The sequence below is a fragment of the Phascolarctos cinereus genome, unplaced genomic scaffold (assembly GCF_003287225.1).
Source record: "Phascolarctos cinereus isolate Bilbo 61053 unplaced genomic scaffold, phaCin_HiC Scaffold_9;HRSCAF=440, whole genome shotgun sequence".
In the NCBI taxonomy this organism is placed as follows: Eukaryota; Metazoa; Chordata; class Mammalia; order Diprotodontia; family Phascolarctidae; genus Phascolarctos; species Phascolarctos cinereus.
The window spans coordinates 214,340,208-214,362,360 of NW_027556402.1; the positions used below are offsets into that span (position 1 = coordinate 214,340,208).

General features: G+C 40.3%; 1 protein-coding gene across 2 annotated transcripts in view; it reads left to right on the forward strand.

Annotated features, from left to right (window-relative positions):
• The first annotated feature begins 414 nt into the window (after window positions 1-414).
• CTR9 (CTR9 component of Paf1/RNA polymerase II complex) overlaps window positions 415-22,153 on the forward strand; it is a 56,119-nt gene continuing 34,380 nt past the window's right edge. Inside the window, exons 1-21 of one of the 2 annotated variants that reach the window (XM_078148774.1) lie at window positions 415-626; window positions 2,240-2,338; window positions 4,092-4,331; window positions 5,607-5,724; window positions 6,282-6,371; window positions 8,223-8,371; window positions 9,035-9,142; window positions 10,022-10,366; window positions 11,377-11,466; window positions 11,582-11,710; window positions 11,813-11,996; window positions 12,518-12,606; window positions 13,363-13,548; window positions 13,639-13,726; window positions 13,945-14,093; window positions 17,289-17,405; window positions 17,571-17,716; window positions 18,801-18,872; window positions 19,934-20,069; window positions 20,191-20,346; window positions 21,090-21,244. In XM_078148774.1, the coding sequence (XP_078004900.1) occupies window positions 582-626; window positions 2,240-2,338; window positions 4,092-4,331; window positions 5,607-5,724; window positions 6,282-6,371; window positions 8,223-8,371; window positions 9,035-9,142; window positions 10,022-10,366; window positions 11,377-11,466; window positions 11,582-11,710; window positions 11,813-11,996; window positions 12,518-12,606; window positions 13,363-13,548; window positions 13,639-13,726; window positions 13,945-14,093; window positions 17,289-17,405; window positions 17,571-17,716; window positions 18,801-18,872; window positions 19,934-20,069; window positions 20,191-20,346; window positions 21,090-21,244 (2,891 nt within the window). In that variant the 5' untranslated portion in view covers window positions 415-581. The remainder of the gene's footprint in view (window positions 627-2,239; window positions 2,339-4,091; window positions 4,332-5,606; window positions 5,725-6,281; window positions 6,372-8,222; window positions 8,372-9,034; window positions 9,143-10,021; window positions 10,367-11,376; window positions 11,467-11,581; window positions 11,711-11,812; window positions 11,997-12,517; window positions 12,607-13,362; window positions 13,549-13,638; window positions 13,727-13,944; window positions 14,094-17,288; window positions 17,406-17,570; window positions 17,717-18,800; window positions 18,873-19,933; window positions 20,070-20,190; window positions 20,347-21,089; window positions 21,245-22,153) is intronic. The other variant, XM_021001958.2, reaches the window with a different exon arrangement.

Consider the following 22,153-nt stretch of genomic DNA (forward strand, 5'->3'; position numbering starts at 1 on the left):
GTGACGTTATAACTGTACCACATTACTTAAATCGATTATGACGCAAGTTCCTTTGCACAATTTTTGTTGGTGCCATTTAAAAGGTTCCCTTTTAACGATTGCCCCCAAGGCGGTTAAACTGTGCGTACCCTTTGACCCCGCAATTCCTCTCCGGGCCCAAGTCTGGCCGAGTTTGTTTTGAATTTTGTCATTAGTTAAACAGATTGTGGCTCAGGAGCCCGGGCTGCACCCGGAGTCGGCGAACTTGAACTCTAAGCCTGACTCCCGCCGGTGTTCTTTGGCTCCGAGGCCTCAGGGACCCCGTTCGTAAGGGCGGGGGGCGGGGACAAGCGAATCTCGACACCTCCTCCAGCCGCTCCCGCCCCGCCCCCTGGTAAGCCCCGCCCCCTCGCGCGTGCGAGTTCTTCCGGTTCAAAAGGGTAGGGAGCCGGAAGTGCCTGGGCCCCCTTCGGCTGTGGCGGCGTCTGCTCGTTGTGTTCGCGGCCGGAGGGGAGTTGAAGAGAAGCGCTTGACGCCGCCGGAGCCGGGCGCGGAGGAGGAGCGGGAGCTGGCCCCGCCAGCGTCGGGTTCCCGGCCTCACCATGTCGCGAGGCTCCATTGAGATTCCCCTCCGGGACACTGATGAGGTGAGCGGAGCCGGGGGCCAGGAGGTGCCCCCGGCCAGCAGGGGGCGGGGCGGGGCAGCGGGACCCCCCCTTCCCCTCACCCCCCCATGCCCCGGGTTTGCCCCAGCCCTTACCCCCCCCAGTCCGGGGTCTGACCCACCCCCATCCCCGGGCCCGGGTCCGGGTCCGAGCCGACCTGGGGTCGTCCGCAGACCGGAGTGGGGGGTGGTTCGAGGAGGCAGAGAGCTGACACCCCCTCCCTCTGAACTTCCGTCTGTGCCTCATCCTGGTCCGAAGAGCTCTCCTGGGTAACTTTGCTTGGGACCCCGTACCTGTCACACCCACACGTACATCTCTCCCCAGCCCCTGTTGGCCCCATCCAACATTTGCTTGAGCGCCCCACTCATTCATAGGGTCCTAGCTCTAGAGCTGGATGAGACCTTTACAGAGGAGGAAACTGAGGCAGGCGGAGCTGAGTGAAGGAACTGACTTGTCTACCCAGGGTCGCAGGGGCAGTTTGACGGCCGGAGTAGCATCTGAGCAGGGAGCCTCTGGTTCCGGAGCCACTGCTTGGGAAAGACGTTAAGGGGTCTTTACCCCTCGGTCTGGTGAAGACTGGGGGGTCTGTGGCTTCCACAGTCCAAGTTTCTTTCCTCTGCATCCTTTCCCTTTCCATTGTAAAGGGTTCTTGACAGCTCCTTCCTTCACGGAGGTCCCACTGCTTTGTATTCACCCGAATTTTAGACTTCCTTTGAAGTTCGACTTTGCTATCTAAAGTCATCAGAAGTGGAGTTACATCCACTCCTAGTTGATTATGCACACGTTCAAGTGTTTCTCTGACATAAAGTTGCACTGCTTGGATCCATTTGCAAAGCTGATTATTATGCAGAAAATGTAGTTGGCTTACTCTAAATCAGTTCTCCTCCACTGAAGTCCTTCTTTTAGTGTGGCGAGGGTGATTCTGGCTTCTTGAAGACTACTAGCTCAGTGTAAACTTGTGGGGGGGAGGGGGGCCGCGGGGTTTGCATTGTACTAGCTTGAATTAAGGGCGGTCACAGACTGTATGTCTGTTTCCTGAGGACTAGCCTAGCAAAGGTCTGTACGTTAACAGATTGGTTATTTGGTGATATGATGGTATTTTTGGCCACAGAAACTCCTGAAAGCCGCTTAAGTCACAGAGGAGGCTTGCAGTCTGTACCGACCCTAATGAAATCACAGGTTGTTGAAGCATTAAAATATATCCAACTTAGGACCATTTCCCTTAGTAATTAGGGTGGCATACTTGAGTTCTAAGTACAAATGCAAAGCAGTGCTTGTTGTATGGAGCATACCAAGACATCTGTGGCATTTTATAGCTAAAATGATTCTGCCTTATCCAGCAATGCCAACTTTTTTTTGTGCTGGTACTTATGAACATATTTCTTGTGCTTGCCAGAAGCATTTTTCTCACATTGAATGGTATCAGTATTTTTGAACTGGGCATTTTGTCTCAGTTGAAAAGGAACATAAGTGATTTTTTTCTTGTTTGTTACATAAAGAGGCATATATGTACTGATAAATAAAATTTGTACTTTGGGAAAAATAACTGTGAACAAGGATGTGAATAATGAATAACAAATATTTTTGTATTTTAGGTCATTGAACTTGACTTCGATCAGTTACCGGAGGGGGATGAAGTTATCAGTATTCTGAAACAGGAACATACCCAATTGCACATATGGATCGCTTTAGCAGTTAGTATTTATTTAAATAAGTTTTTCATTTGCTGACTAAGAAAATAAATTCAGAGTATGTATCTTTTAAGAAGCTACGTGTATCTGATTTCCACTCAGGCAAACTTTAGGTCCACTGTAGAGTTATATTGTGTCTAAAGAAGTTCACTCTCTTATTGTTTGTAGAACACTTCTGACATATTAAATGTATAATATTTCATCATTTAAAAAAATTTTATTAATTTATTTTGATTTATCAAGAATCACTTCCATATGCTTTTGAGTTGAAAATTTTTCTCCCCCTTTCTCCCCCCCACCCTCCCCAAGATGGCGCACAATCTGATGTAGGCTTTACATTTACATACCCATGAAACATATTTTCACATTAGTGAAGTTGTAAGTAAAAATTAAAACCAATAGGAGGAACCATCATAAAGATGAAACAAAACTCAACAGAAGGTAAAAATAAGTGATAGCGATTCAACTTCCATAGTTCTTTCTTTGGATGTGGACAACATTTTCCATCCCAAGGCCTCTGGAGATGTCTTAGATCCTTGTAATGCTGAGAAGGTTTCAGATTAACAATCTTAGTCATTGCATAACGTGGCTGTTATTGTGCAGAGAGTCCTCTTGGTTCTGCTCACTTCATTCAGCATCAGACCATATAAATCTTTCCAGGTTTTTCTGAAGTCAGCCTGTTCATCATTTCTTATAGCACAATAGTAGTTTTTCATCATTTTAAAAGAAATGTTATTTAAAATAATCCAAATAAGTTCTATTCATAAGGTTTTTTATTTTCTTGAAGTGAAAACTGGTATCAGCTAAAGACTCTCCCTCCTCCCAAGTTTCTAGGAAATATAGACAACAGAAGCAATTGTCTGTACAAATGCAGTAGACATTTCTTAAATGCCTATTATGTGCCAGGCTTTTTGTTAAGAGCTTAGGATGTAAAGGCAAACCCCAAATCATTTCTCTTTATCCCACTTGTATTCTCTTGAATGATGCCACATAGAAGAAGAGTTATTTTTGAGAGAGAGTTTCAGCTATCATCTCCATGTACAGGATTCCCAGTTTATAATACAATGTTAATCTGTCTTGAACTCCAACTCCATAGCACCATCTGCCTAAAGGACATTTCCGCTTAGATCTCCTGTTAGTATCTCAAACATACGTTCAAAACAGAGCTAATCTTCCCCAGTAAACTGACCCCTCCTCCAGATGTTCCCATTTCTCTTTCCAGTGTCCCAGGTCCTCACCCTGGGAATAATCTTTGACTCTTCCCTCAACCTCATGTTCAGTCACTTGCAAAATCTATTAAGTTCCATCTCTGCAAATTTTCTTAAATCTGCCTTCTTTTTTCCATTCATATAACTGCTACTTTTATCAGGCCTTTATTGTCTCTTGCCTAGACAATTGTAATAGCTTCCTAATTGATCTCTTTGCTTCCAATTTCTCCCTTCTCCATTCCATCTTCCACATACCTGACAAATTCATATTCGTGAAACAGATCAACCCACATCACCACCATGTTCAAAATTTGGCTTCAGCCTACTTGTCCAGATATATTTCAATGCTACTACTCCTCTCCCCACACTCTTGAGTTGCAGTCAAATTGAGTTACTAGCTGTGTCCCAAATTTGACAGTCCATCTCCTTGGCACATTTGCACAGACTGTCCCCCATAGCTGAAATGTCTGTGCCTCTGAATCCCTAGTTTCCTTAAGAGTTCAGCTCAGTTGCCATCTCTTATCTAATTTTTCTCTGTTACTTTTTAGCTGGAATATTACAAGCAAGGAAAAACAGAAGATTTTGTGAAGTTGTTGGAAGCAGCTCGAATAGATGGCAACCTGGATTATAGAGACCATGAAAAAGACCAGATGACTTGCTTAGATACATTGGCAGCCTACTATGTCCAGCAGGCCAGGAAGGAAAAAAACAAGGACAACAAGAAGGAGCTCATTACCCAGGCAACATTGTTGTATACGATGGCTGACAAAATTATCATGTATGATCAGGTAAAAAAAAAAAAGCTTTCCCTAGCTATGGAAATCATACAACAGATATCTACTGGGTGTGATTTACATTGAAGGTGCATCTTGTTGTTTAATGAAATAGACTCATTTAAAGAAATGAATGTTGATGATGAAAAACATCTTTGTGGCTTTGTAAAATCTTTGGTTAAATGGCTCTAGTGAATCTGGACTCTTTTTGATATGGTTGGTGTCCCCTTCCACCTCACACAGATCACCCAGCACCTCCCCTCCTCACCCTGTGCAGTTCTCATTTCTGTTCTTCCCAAAATCCTCCAGAAGAGCTGCCCAGTACTGCATACCTTCTACAGGCCTCTTAGTATTCTGGAGGCACTGGTGCAGACTGCCTGTCTCTTCTTATTCCTTGCGCTCACAGTGTGACCAGCCTACCTTGTTTTCTGGAAGGCATATCCTCGATGACATTTTACAGGTCCCAGGCACTGTTGGTAATACAGGTTCATAGGGTCATAGATGTAAAACCAGAAGGAACCTCAAAGGTTATCTAGTCCGGCTCCTTCAATTAAAAGATAAGGAAACTGAACCCCTGAGAGATGAAGTGATTTGGCCAAAGTCAGTAATTTGCAGAACTGGATTTGTACTGTGGTGCTGTGAATCCTCCTTGAGTACTTTTCACTTGCACCATGCTGTGTCTAGCTTTTTACATCCATCATTCAACTTTCCATTGCTTTTTGGGTTGATTTCAGGGTTGATTCTCTGGGATTGTAGTGGAAATGATTTGTGGCCATATAGCATCCATCATTTGGAGAATATTGGTGTTAAAAAGATGACATTTATGGTAGGGAATAGCTTGGGTTAGTTGAAAGTACCACTTAATAGAAAATTGAAAGTACAATTTAGTCCATTGTCATCCTCCTAATCACTTCTGATTGATTTTTATGAAGAAGTTAGTTGCATGAATGTAACAGGCAAAATTCTCCTGTAAAACACACATTTTGAATGGGTAGTTCAAGCATCATCTTATATTCTTTCAGTGGAGGATCATAGGTTTCAGACAGAATTTGCAAACTTGTAATTTTGTCTTTTGTCATCAGAATTACTGGTGAAAATATGCATTTTAGGACACTTTTTTTTTAGATTATAATTAAGAACTATCCACCAGCTAATTATATGTTACAGTTAAGGGAATTTACCTCCATTTATCACATCTTACCTGTCTTTTCCATTATCACAAGTTCTTTGGAAATAAATATTGGCCATCTGCTATAAGGGAAATCTAATTTGGTGCTTCTTTTTATCCAGAACCATTTATTGGGAAGAGCCTGCTTCTGTCTGTTGGAAGGTGACAAAATGGACCAGGCTGATGCACAGTTTCATTTTGTACTCAATCAGTCTCCAAATAATATACCAGCCCTTCTTGGTAAGCTATCTTTAGTAGCCGTCTTAGGAATTTTATTTCTTCCCCTGTGTCAAGAATATAGCTCTCAGTAATTGATAAAGTTAGACCCTGGCCCTTCAGCAAAGGGGGAAGAATTTTATTTTAATAAAAATAAAGCTTATCCTCTGAAGAGTGCCTTAGAAAGTTCAATGGAGAAAATCTGTGATGAAGAGAAAACATATCCTGTAGGTTATCCTTTTAAGAGGTTTAATTATTTTGGCAAGAATTTTTTTATCTTTGAAATTAATTGGAATTAATCACTTTCTGAATTAAGAATAATACATTCCTGAGCACTGAGTGTTTAATAAACAATAATCCGTCTTTATTTGGGCAGCATACCAAACTGGTTCAGAGAATTATTTTAAAGATAAAGATAGAGCTGTTCTGTCTATGGGCATAAATTCTTACTGCTATGTGGGGCTGATCCTAAAAGTGCATTGCTTTTTGTGTGTATTTATCTGTACTGAAATCTTACGCATACCTTAACGTTCTTTCAACTAGCAATAACTACTGACTTTACTTTTTTTAAATCACGACAGGTAAAGCTTGTATTTCATTCAACAAGAAAGATTACAGAGGAGCCCTTGCATACTATAAAAAAGCACTGCGCACCAATCCAGGATGTCCGGGTAAGGGAAGAGCAGAGAGGCTAAAACCGTGACCCAGCTTAAAATATTGATAATTTAGTGGACTGTTTTTTAACTTGAGGTTACATGAGAAAATGTGCTTCAGATGGAAGTGGAAATGACATCAAGAATTTAAAGTCTTCAGTTGGTTTTTAAAAACAAGACAGTAGGTGATATTGTGCCCCTTTAAGTCATAGAATCATATTAGAATTGAAAGCATGAGTCTCTTCCACAGCATTCCCAACAGTCTTGTGGTTTAAGAACTCCATTGACAAGGAACTCACTACTTTCCGAGGTAGCCTGTTCACTTTTGGATAGCTCTAATTACTGGGAAATGTTGTCTTGTATTGAATTAAAATCTGCCTCTCTTGGCTTCCACCTTGGTTCTTCCCTCCCTTAGGAGGGAAGCAGAACAAATCGAATAACCTCTTCCTGGTATGAGCCCTTAAGATATCTGAAAATAGTCATCATGCCTCTCCTGACCTATGCTGGCTCTCATACCAGTGCTCTGAGAGTCTTCTACTGATCCCATGTGGCACAGTTTCAGCCCTGGTGGCTTCCTTTGGGCGTGTTCTTTCTTGGTAGTGTCCTTCCTTGAATGTCATTCCCAGAGCTGAATGCAGTGATCTAATTGTGGTCTGACCAGGGTGGAGGACAGTGGGATTTTCCTGATTCCCCTCCCTAACCCCCCCCCAAAACACACAAAACTCAGCTAGATTGTGTATTTTATATTTACTTAATGTGTTCATGTTCCCCCTGATAAATGTCAGCTTGAGCACAAGGACTGTTTGGTTTTTGTCTCTATGTCCCTAGAGCCTAGCACAGTGCTTGACGCTAGGTGTTTAATGAGTGCTCATTGATTGATTCAGTGAGATACTTTGCTGAAATCCAGGTGTACTCTACCTCTTTTGCCTGTTTTCCCGGTCTCATAAGCCTGTCAAAAAAGGAAGTAGGACTAATTATCGCAATTTCTTTTCACTTCTAAATTCTCAGTGTCATTCTGCATTCAGGGAAGTAAATATCAGTCATCAGTTGCTAAATCAAAAACATTTGTTAAGTGTTTACTATGTGCCACTTAACTATAATCATATCCTGTAGCCAGAGATAGATTTCAGTGCTTCAGTATTTCATTGCACTGCCTTTTGGCCACTTTCTTACATGTAAGCAAGAAAACGATTAGAGTGTCTGTCAGTCTTATTGCCCTCTATTTAAAGAGAGTGGTTTTGGCCATAGGTGTCTGGTATACTTTCTAATGACACCACTGTTTCACCTAAAGCCTTTTCTCCTATAGTTGCCATAGGAGTCCACTAGCAAACCCAGGTGTGGTTTGCTGCTTATAGCTTTGACTCTTCACTGCCTGCACAAAATCTTTTCTTTAAGTGAGTGCCCTTTCATTCTCTCAGACAAGCAAGTAGTGGTCAGGATGTGTGTGATAGCAAACCATCTTTGGCCAGGCTGTTGTGTTATGTAAGGTGCAAATCTGCAAAAGGGATAAAAATTATGGACAGTATTTTGTTGTTGATCACAGGGCTTTTCGCTTTCAAAGGAACCTCTTGCTCTTTCTACCTGAAAATTGTCGTTCAGAAGCACAGTCTTAACAGTGGTGTTGAGAGATAAATAACACTCCAGAGTTAGGTATTTTGCATTCTTGTGGGGAAGGTTTACATCATTTAATACATGGGGAAGGAGCTATCAGGGAGGATATGATTTGACCCATTGAAAAAACAAATCATTGTAACAAGACTCTTGATAATGGAGTTTTACTGTAGTTATTTAAAATATAGAAGGGTTAAATAATGGAACTTTAAAAATGCCTTAATTTAACAGGTTGAATGACTTGATTTTTTTTTTTAGCTGAAGTCCGCTTAGGAATGGGACATTGCTTTGTAAAACTGAACAAATTGGAGAAAGCTCGTCTGGCTTTCAGCAGAGCCCTAGAGCTCAACTCCAAGTGTGTGGGAGCATTAGTTGGATTGGCTGTTCTAGAACTCAATAATAAAGAGGTATGTGAGTAAGAAAACAATCCAAATATTGATTGATGTGGTTATCAATAGAGAAATCCTCAAAGAATCTGTTTAGCTGAAAAGATGAGTCCAAAATATAGATTGGAAAAAGGAGCCATATTTTCCTTTATAAACAGATTCTTTTTTCTCTTCAGAATATAATGATATTTTTTTTACAAATCATCTAAAAAATATTTATAAGATGGCCTTACTTAAGGAAGAGGAGCAATGCAGCCAGAGTAACATTATCACATTAAATAACATATGTGACAGACTTTTGTGAAAAGTTCCTTTACAGCTAAAAATGTGATTCGAAACAGAATGTATTGGAGTATTTTCTATTGCTTGCCATATTGAGCTAGTGTTAATTTTAAATCATTTGTGTCAAATGATGTTCATATACCCAAAATTAGAACATGGGGGAATAGTTCTAAAGCTAAAACTAGAATAAAGTTGTGATTGCCTTTGATTAATTATTGGGAAACATAGATACCTTAAGTTGAATATTCAGAAAAGTAAAGTAAGAGGTAAACTGTTTACCTGGGTTTGGCTTTGTGTAATGTTCATATCTCTAAAAGTTTGAAAAGGAAAACATTTTAGAAAAAGTGCTCTCTGAATATTTTGCATTTATACTCTCAACCCAAACCTTGTCTTTTTGTTTAGGCTGACTCTATCAAGAATGGAGTCCAGCTTCTTTCCCGAGCTTATACAATTGATCCTAGCAATCCTATGGTATTGAACCACTTGGCAAATCACTTTTTCTTCAAAAAGGTTTGAGAAATCTTTTATCTTTAACTCTTTCTTGATTTTGCTTCAAAACGTATGATGTTTCACACTAATGGAAAGTTAGTCTGAGGCCAAATAGGTATAGGTTGGGACCTGAGTTTTTATATTGACCCCTCACTTGACTGACATGGTCTGGGGTATCTGTGTATTTGATGTGCTCTCTCAGTGGAATTGGAAGAGGAGTAGAATTAGAGTTAGCAGAAAGGTGCCTTCAGGTTCTGGCTCAGACCTTTTCTAACTGTGTGCCCCAGGACAAGCCACTTAAACTCTCTGACCTTTATCCCTTTCACCTTTATCTGTAGAATAGGAGATCATAATATTTGTGCTCCCCACCTTTAAGGGGTGTTGTGAAAAGAAAACTTTGCAAACCTTAAAGCTGTATATAAGTTAAGGCATTATTACACAGGAAGTGTGATGAGTGTGCCTCTTTATAGTGACAGATATGTGGAGGACATTCTGTACCTGTATAAATGGTGACAGCTTTGGTGTGGTCCCTATAGAGTAAAATTTGAGCCTTTTAATTTGTAGGAAGTGGTTTCTTACATCGGTATATATAAAATTCTAACTGGTAGCTTTTAATAGATAAAATAGATAAAAAATAGATGAAAGAATGCATTTCTTTTCCTAACATACCCCACTAAAGTAAAGAATTATTAAGTGCATGATGTCCTTTTCATGGCTTAGTTTTATTGAACAAGGATAATGGGGAAAACTCAAGTAAACTCTGAGATGGTTTAGTACCAATGATAATATTTATTTTAGTCACCTAATTCTTGTATTACTTTGGAAAGGTTTTGTGTAACATCATCTTTTGTGATTGAGGTGGTTTGGTGTCTTATCCTTCTTGTGCTCTTCATTTTTCAGGATTATAGCAAAGTCCAGCACTTGGCTCTCCATGCTTTCCATAACACAGAGGTGGAAGCCATGCAGGCAGAAAGCTGTTATCAGCTGGCTAGGTCCTTCCATGTTCAGGAGGACTATGACCAAGCTTTCCAGTACTACTATCAGGCCACCCAGTTTGCCTCATCCTCTTTTGTACTGCCCTTTTTTGGTTTGGGCCAGATGTATATTTACCGAGGTGACAAGGAGAACGCATCTCAATGCTTTGAGAAAGTTTTGAAAGCCTATCCCAACAATTATGAAACAATGAAAATTCTTGGCTCTCTGTATGCTGCTTCAGAAGATCAAGACAAACGAGACATTGCTAAGGTACATTTGAAATCTTAGTTATTCTGAAATGATCTCCAAATGGATGTCGGTCAGTCAGTAAACATTCATTAAGGACCTACCACATACCAGGCACTATGATAAATGCTGGGGATACAAAAAGAAGCAAAAAAGAGTCCTTGCCCTCCAGGAGCTCACAGGCTAATGGAGGAGACAGCAGGCAAACAGATATGGACAAATAAGCTGTGTATAGGATAAATAGGAAGTAATTAAAAGAGGGAAGGCACTAGAATTGAGAGGTTGAGAAATTCTACTTGTGTAAGGTGGAATTTTTAGATGGGATTTGAAGTATTCCATGGGCAGTCATTCCTTACATTAATGTTACTCTAGAAAAAAACTAACAATAGAATTTAGCATTTCAGAAAAGTGGTTATTTTATCTATACCCCACCTTCTCTACTGATAAAAATCACACAACTCCTGTTCGTTTTAGAAAAATAGTGTTCATGACTTGTTGTAACCAAAATAAATTATCCTCCCATGGCCACCCTTCTGGGGCAGGGCTTCTTTCCACTTATACATTGTGGACCTGGGACAATAGATCCCTGGAACTAATCTTCTGATTTGGGTTAGGATCCCCAAGGCTTGTGTTCCATTGTCCTTAGCCCTTTACAAACTCAGGCTCACCTTTGTGCCTCAAGAATAAGACTTCAAGGGAAAATCATCTTAATAGTAATAATAATATACTGTTTTGTGGTTTACCAAGGGCTTTATGGATTGGATAACTCCAGTTTTCACATTAGCTCAGGCTCATAAAAGTTGAGTTACATGACCAGGGCCAGACAGGGAAATCATAGCACAGCTGGTATCTAGCCCTCTTCCTGACTTTGAGTCTATGGTCTTTCTCCTCCCTGGTGCTTCCTAAACATTAATGATTTAATTTTTAATCACCTTGAAAAGCACTACTTTTGGATGCTTTAATGCTGCATTCATGGGGACTTATCTTGGTGACTTGTGGATATCACACTGATTCTGACATCTCCTCTGTCTCAGGGCCACTTGAAGAAGGTCACAGAGCAGTATCCAGATGATGTTGAGGCCTGGATTGAACTGGCACAAATCCTAGAGCAGACTGACATACAGGTACGTGGTGTAGAATTCCCTTTTAGCTGGGCACTGCCTGCTCTGTGATGTAAACTGTGTAAGGCATTGGTCACCATCATAACTTAGGCCTGCTTCTGTCTTTGTGGGCTTACAGGGTGCCCTGTCAGCATACGGAACAGCAACACGTATCCTGCAGGAGAAAGTACAGGCCGACGTCCCACCAGAGATTCTGAATAATGTGGGTGCCCTCCATTTTAGGCTTGGAAACTTAGGGGAGGCAAAGGTGAGAAAATGGGATGTCTGTATCCTTCTGGAGTGTGTAGTTTTTTTTAAAGTCAGCCCTGACCTAACGTTTTTTTGAAAGTTGTTTTTCTGTTTTTAACAGAAATATTTTCTGGCATCTTTGGATCGTGCTAAGGCAGAAGCTGAGCATGACGAACATTACTATAACGCCATCTCAGTTACAACGTCGTACAATCTGGCCAGGCTTTATGAGGCAATGTGTGAATTCCACGAGGCAGAAAAGCTGTACAAAAATATATTACGAGAACATCCTAATTATGTTGACTGTAAGAATTTTAAGTTACTTTTTAAAAAATCCTGCATGTCATTCAGTTACTCATTCAACATACCTTTATTTAACAAACATGCAAAAATGAGAAATGTTGAAACTTGTTAAATCAACAAATATTTATTAGACGCCCACAATGTACTTTTACATACATATGCAGCATTAGCTGTAGAATATATAAAAGACACGATCTCTGGCTTCACAGAACTTAGCTCTTTATTGGGCAGATTTAAGCATGGCTTTAAGAATGAGTAGGATTGAAGGAGAAGGTGGGGACGTTCTAGATGAGGGGGAATGGCCAGAAGAGAAGTATGGCTGGCAGTGGGGGGAGAGTTGGGTGGATAGGCCCGCTGCCTGTAGGCCATAGGAAGGAGGCAGAACTTTCTTGAACTGAGGTGAATATTGGGAGAAATTTGGGTGGTGGGCAAGAATTGGGCATTAAACAGTAGACTGAAGAGGTAGAACTTAAGCTAAAATTTGATTTTGTAGAGCTGGTCTTTTAGCATATGTTTCTTTCAGGCTATTTACGCTTAGGAGCAATGGCTAGAGATAAAGGAAACTTTTATGAAGCTTCAGATTGGTTTAAAGAAGCTCTGCAGATCAATCAGGTTGGTAATATTAAATCCTTTTTGAGAACTGAAAATTTTCAGTTTATTGTCTGATGAATGAAATTATTTCCTTTTAAAAGCTATGACCTATTGATCTCAGTCTGTTTTTTCCCAACTTTTATTTCTTTTAAACACAGTGGTGGTAAAGAAATGCAGGTTGTATTGCTGTACGCTAGTTTTGTAGACTTTTGGGGAGGACCTAAAAAGTCATTTAGTCCAACATCCTATTTTATGCATTAATTTTACCTTCTGTTGCATCCCCAGCAAGTGGTAATCCATTAAGCAGTGCTTGATACCCAGTATTATGTGTGTGCAGCTGTTCCATCTGTTCTTATTCTCAACCTTCTCCCTGAACTACTCCCCCTCCATAAAAGTAAAGTAACCTGCACTCACCTTTTCATATGACTTCGGATGAAATTCATCCTTATGTGTAGGGTGAATACTTTGTTTTTGTGATGCCTCGTCCTTCAAATTCTTGAAGTTTTATTCCCAGTCCATTGGGCTGTCTATTATACCATATTTGAAGAGTTAGCATGGGACAATGGACTACGATATCTTGGAAGTCCTGAATCTTGTCCTAGCTCTTCCATTGCCTACCTTACAATTACAAGGTAGCCCCTTCCTCTCTGAGGCTCAGTTTCTTCTTCTTCTGTAAAATGAGGTAGGTGGGTTTCAACCAGATGATAGCTGGAGTTCCTTCCAGTGCTTAACTTTCTGGGACCTAGAATATTTATAAACTTTTAACATGTGTTTCAGGATCATCCAGATGCTTGGTCTCTGATTGGCAATCTTCATTTGGCCAAGCAAGAGTGGGGTCCAGGTCAGAAGAAATTTGAAAGAATATTAAAGCAACCATCCACTCAAAATGACACATATTCTATGCTGGCCCTTGGCAATGTTTGGCTGCAAACTTTGCATCAGCCCACCAGAGACCGAGAGAAGGTAATATCTTAGTTTACTGAAGGTAGGATTTGGCTGTCTTTGACTGAACTCCTAGCATCTTTAACTAACGGTGTTATTTCTCTTCTTTAGGAAAAGCGGCATCAGGATCGTGCACTAGCCATCTACAAGCAAGTCCTCAGAAATGATCCTAAGAACCTCTATGCTGCCAATGGCATAGGTAGTGTAAGGCTTGTATATTTGCACTAGTTTGAAATTTATGATTCGGAGACGAGTGATGGTGAATCTTAGTTCAACACTGAGGTTATTACCCTGAATTTCTCTATAAATACAATTATTCTGAAATATGATTTGCTACTTTTATTTGTCCTAATTTCCTACTGGGCACTGTCAGCTTAAATTAAAAAAAATTTTTTTGTATATTTCACTCCTGTTTAGGTGCTGTACTGGCCCACAAAGGATATTTCCGTGAGGCTCGTGATGTATTTGCCCAAGTAAGAGAGGCAACCGCAGATATCAGTGATGTGTGGCTAAACTTAGCACATATCTATGTGGAGCAGAAGCAATATATCAGTGCTGTTCAGATGGTAATGTATATGTCTTTTCCTTGGATCATCTAAAAGAAATAGAAAATTTGAGATAAAAATACTGTTTTAAGACCAGTTTTATTGATGGACTTGAATGTTTACTTTCTTAACCACTTCTGCCCTCTAGTGGAATTAAATGCCATTCTTTTGTCATTCTTCCTAACGACGTCCATTCAAAAATTTAAGTCAGAGCCTATTATGAATAAAATTAATGGGGACATCCAGGATTAATTATAGTTCGATATTGTTTTTAGTATGCATTAACTATGTTTTTAATATACATTAACTTGAGGTGAGATAATGCAGTACCTGAACTCAAGTTAGGAAATGCTTTAAATCTGATAGAAAAATGTATGCACCTTAAAATTGTAAAATTTCTAAGATGAAAGGCTAGAGATTATTTAGCGCAGTGTAGCCACCTAATGGTCACTCAGCCTTCTTCTTGGATATGTCCAGTAAAGGGAAACTCATGGGCCAGCTTATTCCACTTTTGGATATTTTTTTTGTTTTTAAAATAATTTTTTGTTATCTTGTGTTTCTACATCACCTACATTTTAAAAGGATAAAGAAAAAGTTCAGCAAAAGTAACCAACACATGGAAAAAAATCTGATGTTCTCTGTAGTGTTGCACACTCATAGTCCTCCTGCAGGTTCTAAGTGTGGGGAGGTGGTACCCTCTCATATCTCTCCTTTAGGCCAGTTATCATTTGCAGCATCCTGTTCTGATTATTTTGTTATTCTTTCCTTTAACATTGTTGTAGTAATTGTCTTTAGTGTTTTCTTGGTTCTGCTTTCTTCACTTTACATCAGTTTGTCCATCGGGGTGGGGAACCTGCAGTCTCGAAGCCATGTGCGGCCTTCTAGGTCTTAGGGTGCGGCTGAATCCAAGTTTTCCAGAACAAATCCTTTTATGAAGGGACTTTGTTCTGTGACAGAGGGCTCCCCGCCCCCAGGACTCAAAATCTGCCGGTACTTCTCTGTATTCATCACATTCATTCTTTCTTGCAGAGTGTGCCACAGTTGGTTTAGCCATTCCCTAATCGATGAGCATCTTCTTTTTCAATTCTTTGCTAGCACAAAAAAATTATGCTATAGATATTTGATGTACATAGGGCCTTTTTTCTTGTCATCACCCTCTTTTGGATATATTCCTAAGCAATGGAATTTCTAGGTATGGACAGTTTAGGCTGTCACAAATTCAGAGATAGAATGGTCACATCCCTTTGCACATAGTAGAAGTTAGTATCTGTTGAACTGAACTGAAGGTTCTCATAGTTTCCACTCAGTTCTTTGTGGGTAAGAATCGGATCCAGAATATACATTCCCCTTTTTTCATTCTTCCACCTTTTAAAAGATGAAATTATCATTAAAACAAATTCTGAAATTGATTTGCTCTTGGCGGAGAGAGAATGTGCCACCAGATATCCAGGTATTTGAAGTCCCACATCACTGCTAGAGCATTTTCCTGTGTAAGGTTTATGATCTCTTTAGTAAATTCTTCATCTTTTTCCTCTTTTAGTGTAGCTAGTCTATAAGAAACTCCAAATACAGTATCTTTGATCTTTACCTCAATGCTTTCCTGCCTTAGTTCCCAAATTTTCTCATATGAGCATATCTTTTTAATATAGAATGCTCTCTGTACATGAAGGAGAGCCTAGTCATGGGTCTCATGCCACCAAGACTTAGTGATCTTTGTGGGATAAAATTTGCCTCCTTCAGTTAATATCTCTTTCTGTCCTTGCTTATTTCTTGTACTTGGTAGGTTTGTGTTTAAACATCTCAGGCTAGAGGTTTTAAGTAACTGTCTACTTTCTTGGATTTTTTTTTTACTGTAAATTCCAGAGTATCTCTTTTTTTAGTCTTCTTACATTGTAACTTTTCATTAATAGTATCCAGCTTCATGGATATTTGTAGTGGTTTTCTCCAAACCTCTTTTCAGTTTACGCTCTTTTGGTTCCATTTGCAAGTCTCCAGGCAAATACATCGTTTATTTATTTATTTATTTATTTTATTTTTAGGCAGTTGGGGTTAAGTGACTTGCCCAGGGTCACACAGTTAGTAAGTGTTAAGTGTTTGGTCTGAGGCCAGATCTGAACTCAGGTCCTCCTGACCCCAGGGCTGGTGCTCTATCCACTGCATCACCTAGCTGCCCCCAGGCAAATACATTCTAATTGGTCCTTCTTAGGCTCACTACCTGACCAGCATCCTGTTGATCTATAAGCATTTATTAAATGTCTACTGTGTGCTAGGCATTGTTGATACGATTTTAACTTGTGGTTCAGAAATCCAAATGCTGTTCTCAGAGTTCATCTTTTTAACTGCCTGGCCACTTCTTTCTCCATGCCTGGTTTACTTGTTTACAAAATGGAGCTGGTAATAACATTTCTACTTACACATATAGGTGTTGTTGAGGACCAAATGAGATAATGACTGTAAAGTGTTTTATGAACCGTTAAACACTGTGTAAATGTCAGCTACCGCCATGTTATGTAGTGAGACTTAGGGAAGCAGGGACCCAAGGAGGCATTTATTGTACATTCATTCTAGAAATTAAGATTAACTCAACCACTTGCCATCTGCCAGGCTGTGAAAATGGCCTTATTGTACAGAACCTTGTTGCAGTAGTAATATTTATTTTTTTGGCATTCTACCTATTAAAAAAATCACAAGAAAGTTCTTGTGTGAGGTGCTATAGCTGTCTTGATTTATCTTGCTCATCTTTAGTAGCTGGCGGGCTCCTTCTTTCTTGCTTTTGGTCAGGCCTCCAGCTGCCACCAGTAGGGCTGAGCCAGGACAGGGTTGAAAATAGAGACTGGATGGTTGGGCTGGGAAGAAAATATGGGAGGGCAGGGCATGTTATTGTTCAAAATTATATTTTGTTGTCACCTTAGTCCTCCAAATTCATACTCTTCTGCCTGCCATTGGTACAGACAGTTCAGAGTTGCTTGTGTCCCAAATTGTAGAACAACACAGCTTTCTCAAATGCATTTTTGAATGGTCCAGCTTTGTTGCCAAAGTGTGTCCTGAGGAAAGTTAAAACAAAAACACAACTGAGATTTTTCTGAAACTGTAGAACCTTTGAAAAGGCCTTGCCCTTTTGACGAGCAGTGCTTTAATTACACAGACTCATGCTATTCAACTGGAATGGTCTTGTAATCTGTGTTGTGTTTCAAGCACTTTCTCTTTCCTTTGTAGTATGAAAACTGCCTCCGAAAGTTCTACAAACATCAGAACACAGAGGTGGTGCTATATTTGGCCCGTGCCCTCTTCAAGTGTGGCAAGCTGCAGGAGTGCAAGCAGACTTTGCTCAAGGTAAAAAGTTTGGTTCTTGGGGTGGCATGAGATTGCTCCTTCAGACCTTTTTGTTCATGTTTGTGCATCTCTGAAAGCTACCTGGACAAAGATGATAGACCAAGACCCATCTCTCAGGTGGCTTGGCTCATGAAACCTATTTCCTTTTGCTTTGTATGAACACAGGCTAGACATGTGGCACCCAGTGATACAGTTCTCATGTTCAATGTGGCTTTGGTACTTCAGAGGCTAGCTACATCTGTTCTTAAGGATGAGAAGAGTAACCTCAAGGAGGTGCTTAATGCGGTTAAAGAACTGGAACTTGCCCACAGGTAAACAAAGAGCTTTTAGAAATGTCATTTGGAATACTGTATTTCCTTATTCATTCAAGAAACATTTCTTAAGTGTATAAGGTATTGAGAAGAGACATCAAGAGAGACACCTATAAAGACAAATAAAATAGGTTTCCTACCTTCAGTTTACTTAAAATCTAGTTGTTGTAATCTACAAACCTGGAGTTCCCAAAGTTTGCTTAAGTCAATTTCTTGACTACAGAATAAAGAAACAATATTGCTGGGAATACATTATGTAAGGGATTTAATGTATTCCCAGCAATATTTAACCTGGGCAGACTACAGAATAAAGAAACAATATTGCTGGGAATACATTATGTAAGGGATTTAATGTATTCCCAGCAATATTTAACCTGGGCAAACTATTTTTACATGAGCCATTCTCTGACTTGTTGAAGTATTTATTTTTCTTCATTACTTAAACAAACAAACAAAACCCCCCAATTCCATTTGTGTGGATACCTCCTTCCTGGACCGAGAGTACTTAACTGTTAGAGGATTTTAAATCCAGTAGAGAAACCTTTTGCCTTCAACATATCTTGTGTTTATATTTTTAACTTTTTAAAACCTCCTTGAGGGCAGAAAATGTTTTGGTTTTTTTTTAAATAATTCTTTCTCTGTTCTCCACAAGTGCCTAGAATATAGTAAGGACATATTGAGTGGTTTTTAGGACAGCCTGGCTTAATAAGAGGTTAATTTTTGGTTTACCTGAGGGCAGCATTAAATATTAATTTCCTTATTTTGATGAACTTTGCTACGTTAAAATATTTTTGATTGTTGCTGATAACTTTACTCATTATTGATTTTAATTATAAGCATATTTTGTCTGCTCTTTAAAATGTTATTGATCTCATTTTACTTTTGATATGATATTATTTTTTGTAGAGAGTCATGCACAAAAGCCAGCCAGCATATGAGTCTTTTGAAGGTTTTTTAAATTGCAAAGCAAATTTAAAATTCTAAAGTTATTTGTTTCTTTAGACATTGAATAATTTTTAAAATAATATGTAAAATGTTCTTCAACTTATCATTAAATATCCTTTTCCCCCCATATTCAAACTAGGTATTTTAGTTATTTGAGTAAAGTAGGAGACAAAATGAGATTTGACTTGGCCCTCGCTGCTACAGAAGCCAGGTAAGAGTCTTTATGTTGCTAAACATGGCATTGTTGGTACTAATAAACTTTGTCAGGTGTGGCCATTATTTTGTGCCACTAGTGATTGCCTGGAAAGTGTAACAACAAAATCGAAGGTTAATTCTTCGAGACTTGCCCAAGATGGGTCTGAAGGGATGGTTGTAGTATTATGGAAAGAGTCTTAGATGGATTGGGTCTTGGGGCAACTGGGTTCTGTTCCTAGCTCTACACTCACTGCCAGTCTGTATGACAGTGGGGAAGTCCTTTATTCTCCTTCTCTGGGCTTTAGTTTCTTCATCTGTGAAAGTAGGCAGTTACTCTGTTTTATATTTGCTGATTTGTGTGTGTGGTGTTTTGCCAAATAGAATGTAAGCTCCTTGAGGGCAGAGCCTGCTTTTGTCTTTTTATTCTTTTTTTTCTTTTTGGTCTCTGTGTCATTGCCAGCACCTACCTGCTTCATAATAGATGTTTGATAAATATTAATGGGTTGATTAATTCCAAAGTTCTTTTCAAATATGTCATTCTATGCCTCTGTGATGTTTAAACTTCTAAAAATCTCAACTGTTCTATGAACCCTCCCTATCCAGACCAAGGTTGCTCTTGTTGAGGCCTGGTGTCCTCTTAGGGAATTTGCCAAAGTGATTATGAACGATTGCTATTCATGGAAAGATAACTTTAGGCCAGTCGTAGAGTAGCCTTTCTGGGTGTCCACGAAGTGAAGAAGTTGGGGGGTGGATGATCTTCAAGGTTCCTTCTACCTCTGAACTCTGTGAACTCTGAATTTCAGTAAAGGACCTGGGTGATGTTTGCTGTATCCCCAGAATCAAATGTCCGTCCCAAGTCCAAGTCACAATGTATGAGTCTGAGTTTAACATCTTTTCCTCTTCTCAGATGAAAAAATATTTCTTAGCATTGCTTTAAACTTGAATGTATGTTTTTGATTAAGTAAATTGTTGTTCTTGTGAATTAAGGCTTGACATAAATATCAAATGAGGCTCCTTCGGGGGTTATTTGCATTATAAGGATCAGCCCCACCACCTATGTTTCTCTAAATGTTCCAGGCAGTGCTCTGATTTACTGAGCCAGGCTCAGTACCACGTGGCCCGTGCACGCAAACAGGATGAAGAGGAGAGGGAGCTACGGGCCAAGCAGGAGCAGGAGAAAGAATTGTTACGGCAGAAACTGCTGAAGGAACAGGTTCTGTTGGCGTGTCTCTCTGGGGTGGCTGCAGTGGGGGGCTTCTGGGGCCACCAGGCCCTTGGGCATGCACACAGGAGGTGTGCTGACCAGCTGCTCCCTTGTGTTTTGTATTTTGCAGGAAGAGAAGCGTCTTCGAGAGAAAGAAGAGCAGAAGAAACTCCTGGAGCAGCGCGCGCAGTATGTAGAGAAGACCAAGAACATCCTCATGTTCACAGGAGAAGCTGAAGGAACGAAGGAGAAGAAGAGAGGCGGGGGCGGCGGAGGCGGGGGCAGGGTGGGTACTCCTCTCTGTGATGGTGGCAATGGCCCAGGGAGCCCAGCCCACAGTTAAAAAAATCTGATAATATTCTTTCACTATAGGATGTTTGAAACTTGGGCCTGGGGACAGCTGGGTAGCACAGTGGATAGAGCACCGGCCCTGAAGTCAGGAGGACCTGAGTTCAAATCTGGCCTCAGACCAAACACTTGACACCTACTAGCTGTGTGACCTTGGGCAAGTCACTTAACCCCATTTGCCTTAACCAAAAAAAAAAAAAAAGGAAAGAAAACTTGGGTCTGGCTCAGGCACCATTCCCTGGGTACTTACCAAATGGGATTTAATGGATAAATAGAATGGAAGGTTGGAACAGGCATTTATTAAGTACCTACTGAGTGCTAGGCACTAAGCTGAGAGCTTTATAAATGTGATTTCATTTGATCCTCACAAAACCCCTGGAGGTAGGTGTGATTATTAACCCTGTTTTACCTTTGAGGAAATTGAGGCAAGCAGGTTAAGTGACTTGCTCAGGGTAGCACAATTAGTGTCTGAAGCTGGATTTGAACTCAAGTCTTCCAGATTCGGGTCTGGAGTACTGTCTACTTTTCCACGTTGCTGCCTCAGTAGAGCTGTAAAGTAAAAATAGCTCTGGTAGGGTAAATAGTTATAGATCCTTTTTTACTATTTTGGTTTTTTTTATCAGTACTCAAGTGTGGTCCACTTACCAAGGAGTAATTGGTTTTGGTTTCTGTTGGTTTCAGCGTTCTAAGAAGGGAGGTGAGTTTGATGAATTTGTCAATGATGACACTGATGAAGACATGCCTGTGTCCAAGAAGAAGAAGAAAAGGAAAGGCAGTGGAAGTGAACAAGAAGGGGAAGAGGAGGAGGGTGAGAGGAAGAAGAAAAAGCGGAGGAGGTAAGTTAGTCTTGAAGGAGCCCTCAACTGGTTTTCTTAGTTTCTTGAAAACAAAGTGTTTTTCACAGATTTGTACTAAAGTATAAGAACGGCTTAGAGTTCATCTAGTTTCTGATGCATGGTTTGTACTTGGATAGTGGGAGGGGCCTGTGGTGACACTCCTGGTATGGTTTTTCCTTCCCCTGATGCAGATCAACCTTTCCACCCCTTCTCCAACTAATCTCTCTTTTGAGCCTCACAATATATACAGTAGACTAAAGAGCAAAATCTGTTTTAAAGTAGGCATGATCTCATTAAACTTTGTAAATTAGGTGCTGTTATTATCCCCATTTTACAGATGAAGAAACTGATGCTGAGAGAATTTAAATGACTTGCTCAGAGTCACAGAGCTAAGGAGTGTCCAAGGCAGGATTCCAACTTGGGTCTTCCTGACTCTAGATCCAGCATTCTACATCGCATGTAGCTAGACTAGCCTCAAATAATGAATGAATCAATGAATGTGTGAAAAAGCATTTATTAAGCATTGATGCTGTGTCAAGCACTGTGCTAAGCTCTGGGGATACAAATAGAAAAGTCAGGACAGTCCGTTGGAGGAGACAGCACATGTAAGACAATTTAGCTGTAGGGTAAGTGGAAGGAAGTATTCAGAGAAGAGTGGAGGGGCAGATGGCAAGGCCCAAGGTCCTTGTCTGTTGGTCAGATGTCAGTGCCTGGGTCCGAAGGGCTGATGGTAAGACCTGGTGCTCCTCCATCTTCCTAATCCTTATTAGAGGTGATGAGCCTTGTATTATGAGGAATTAGGCCCCCAGATGGATTCTGAAGGGAGTGGGGGAGGAGCAGGATTCTCCTCTTTTTCCTTCTTTCTCTTTGCCTCCCCCCTGCTTCTGCCCTGACACCACCCTAAACCTC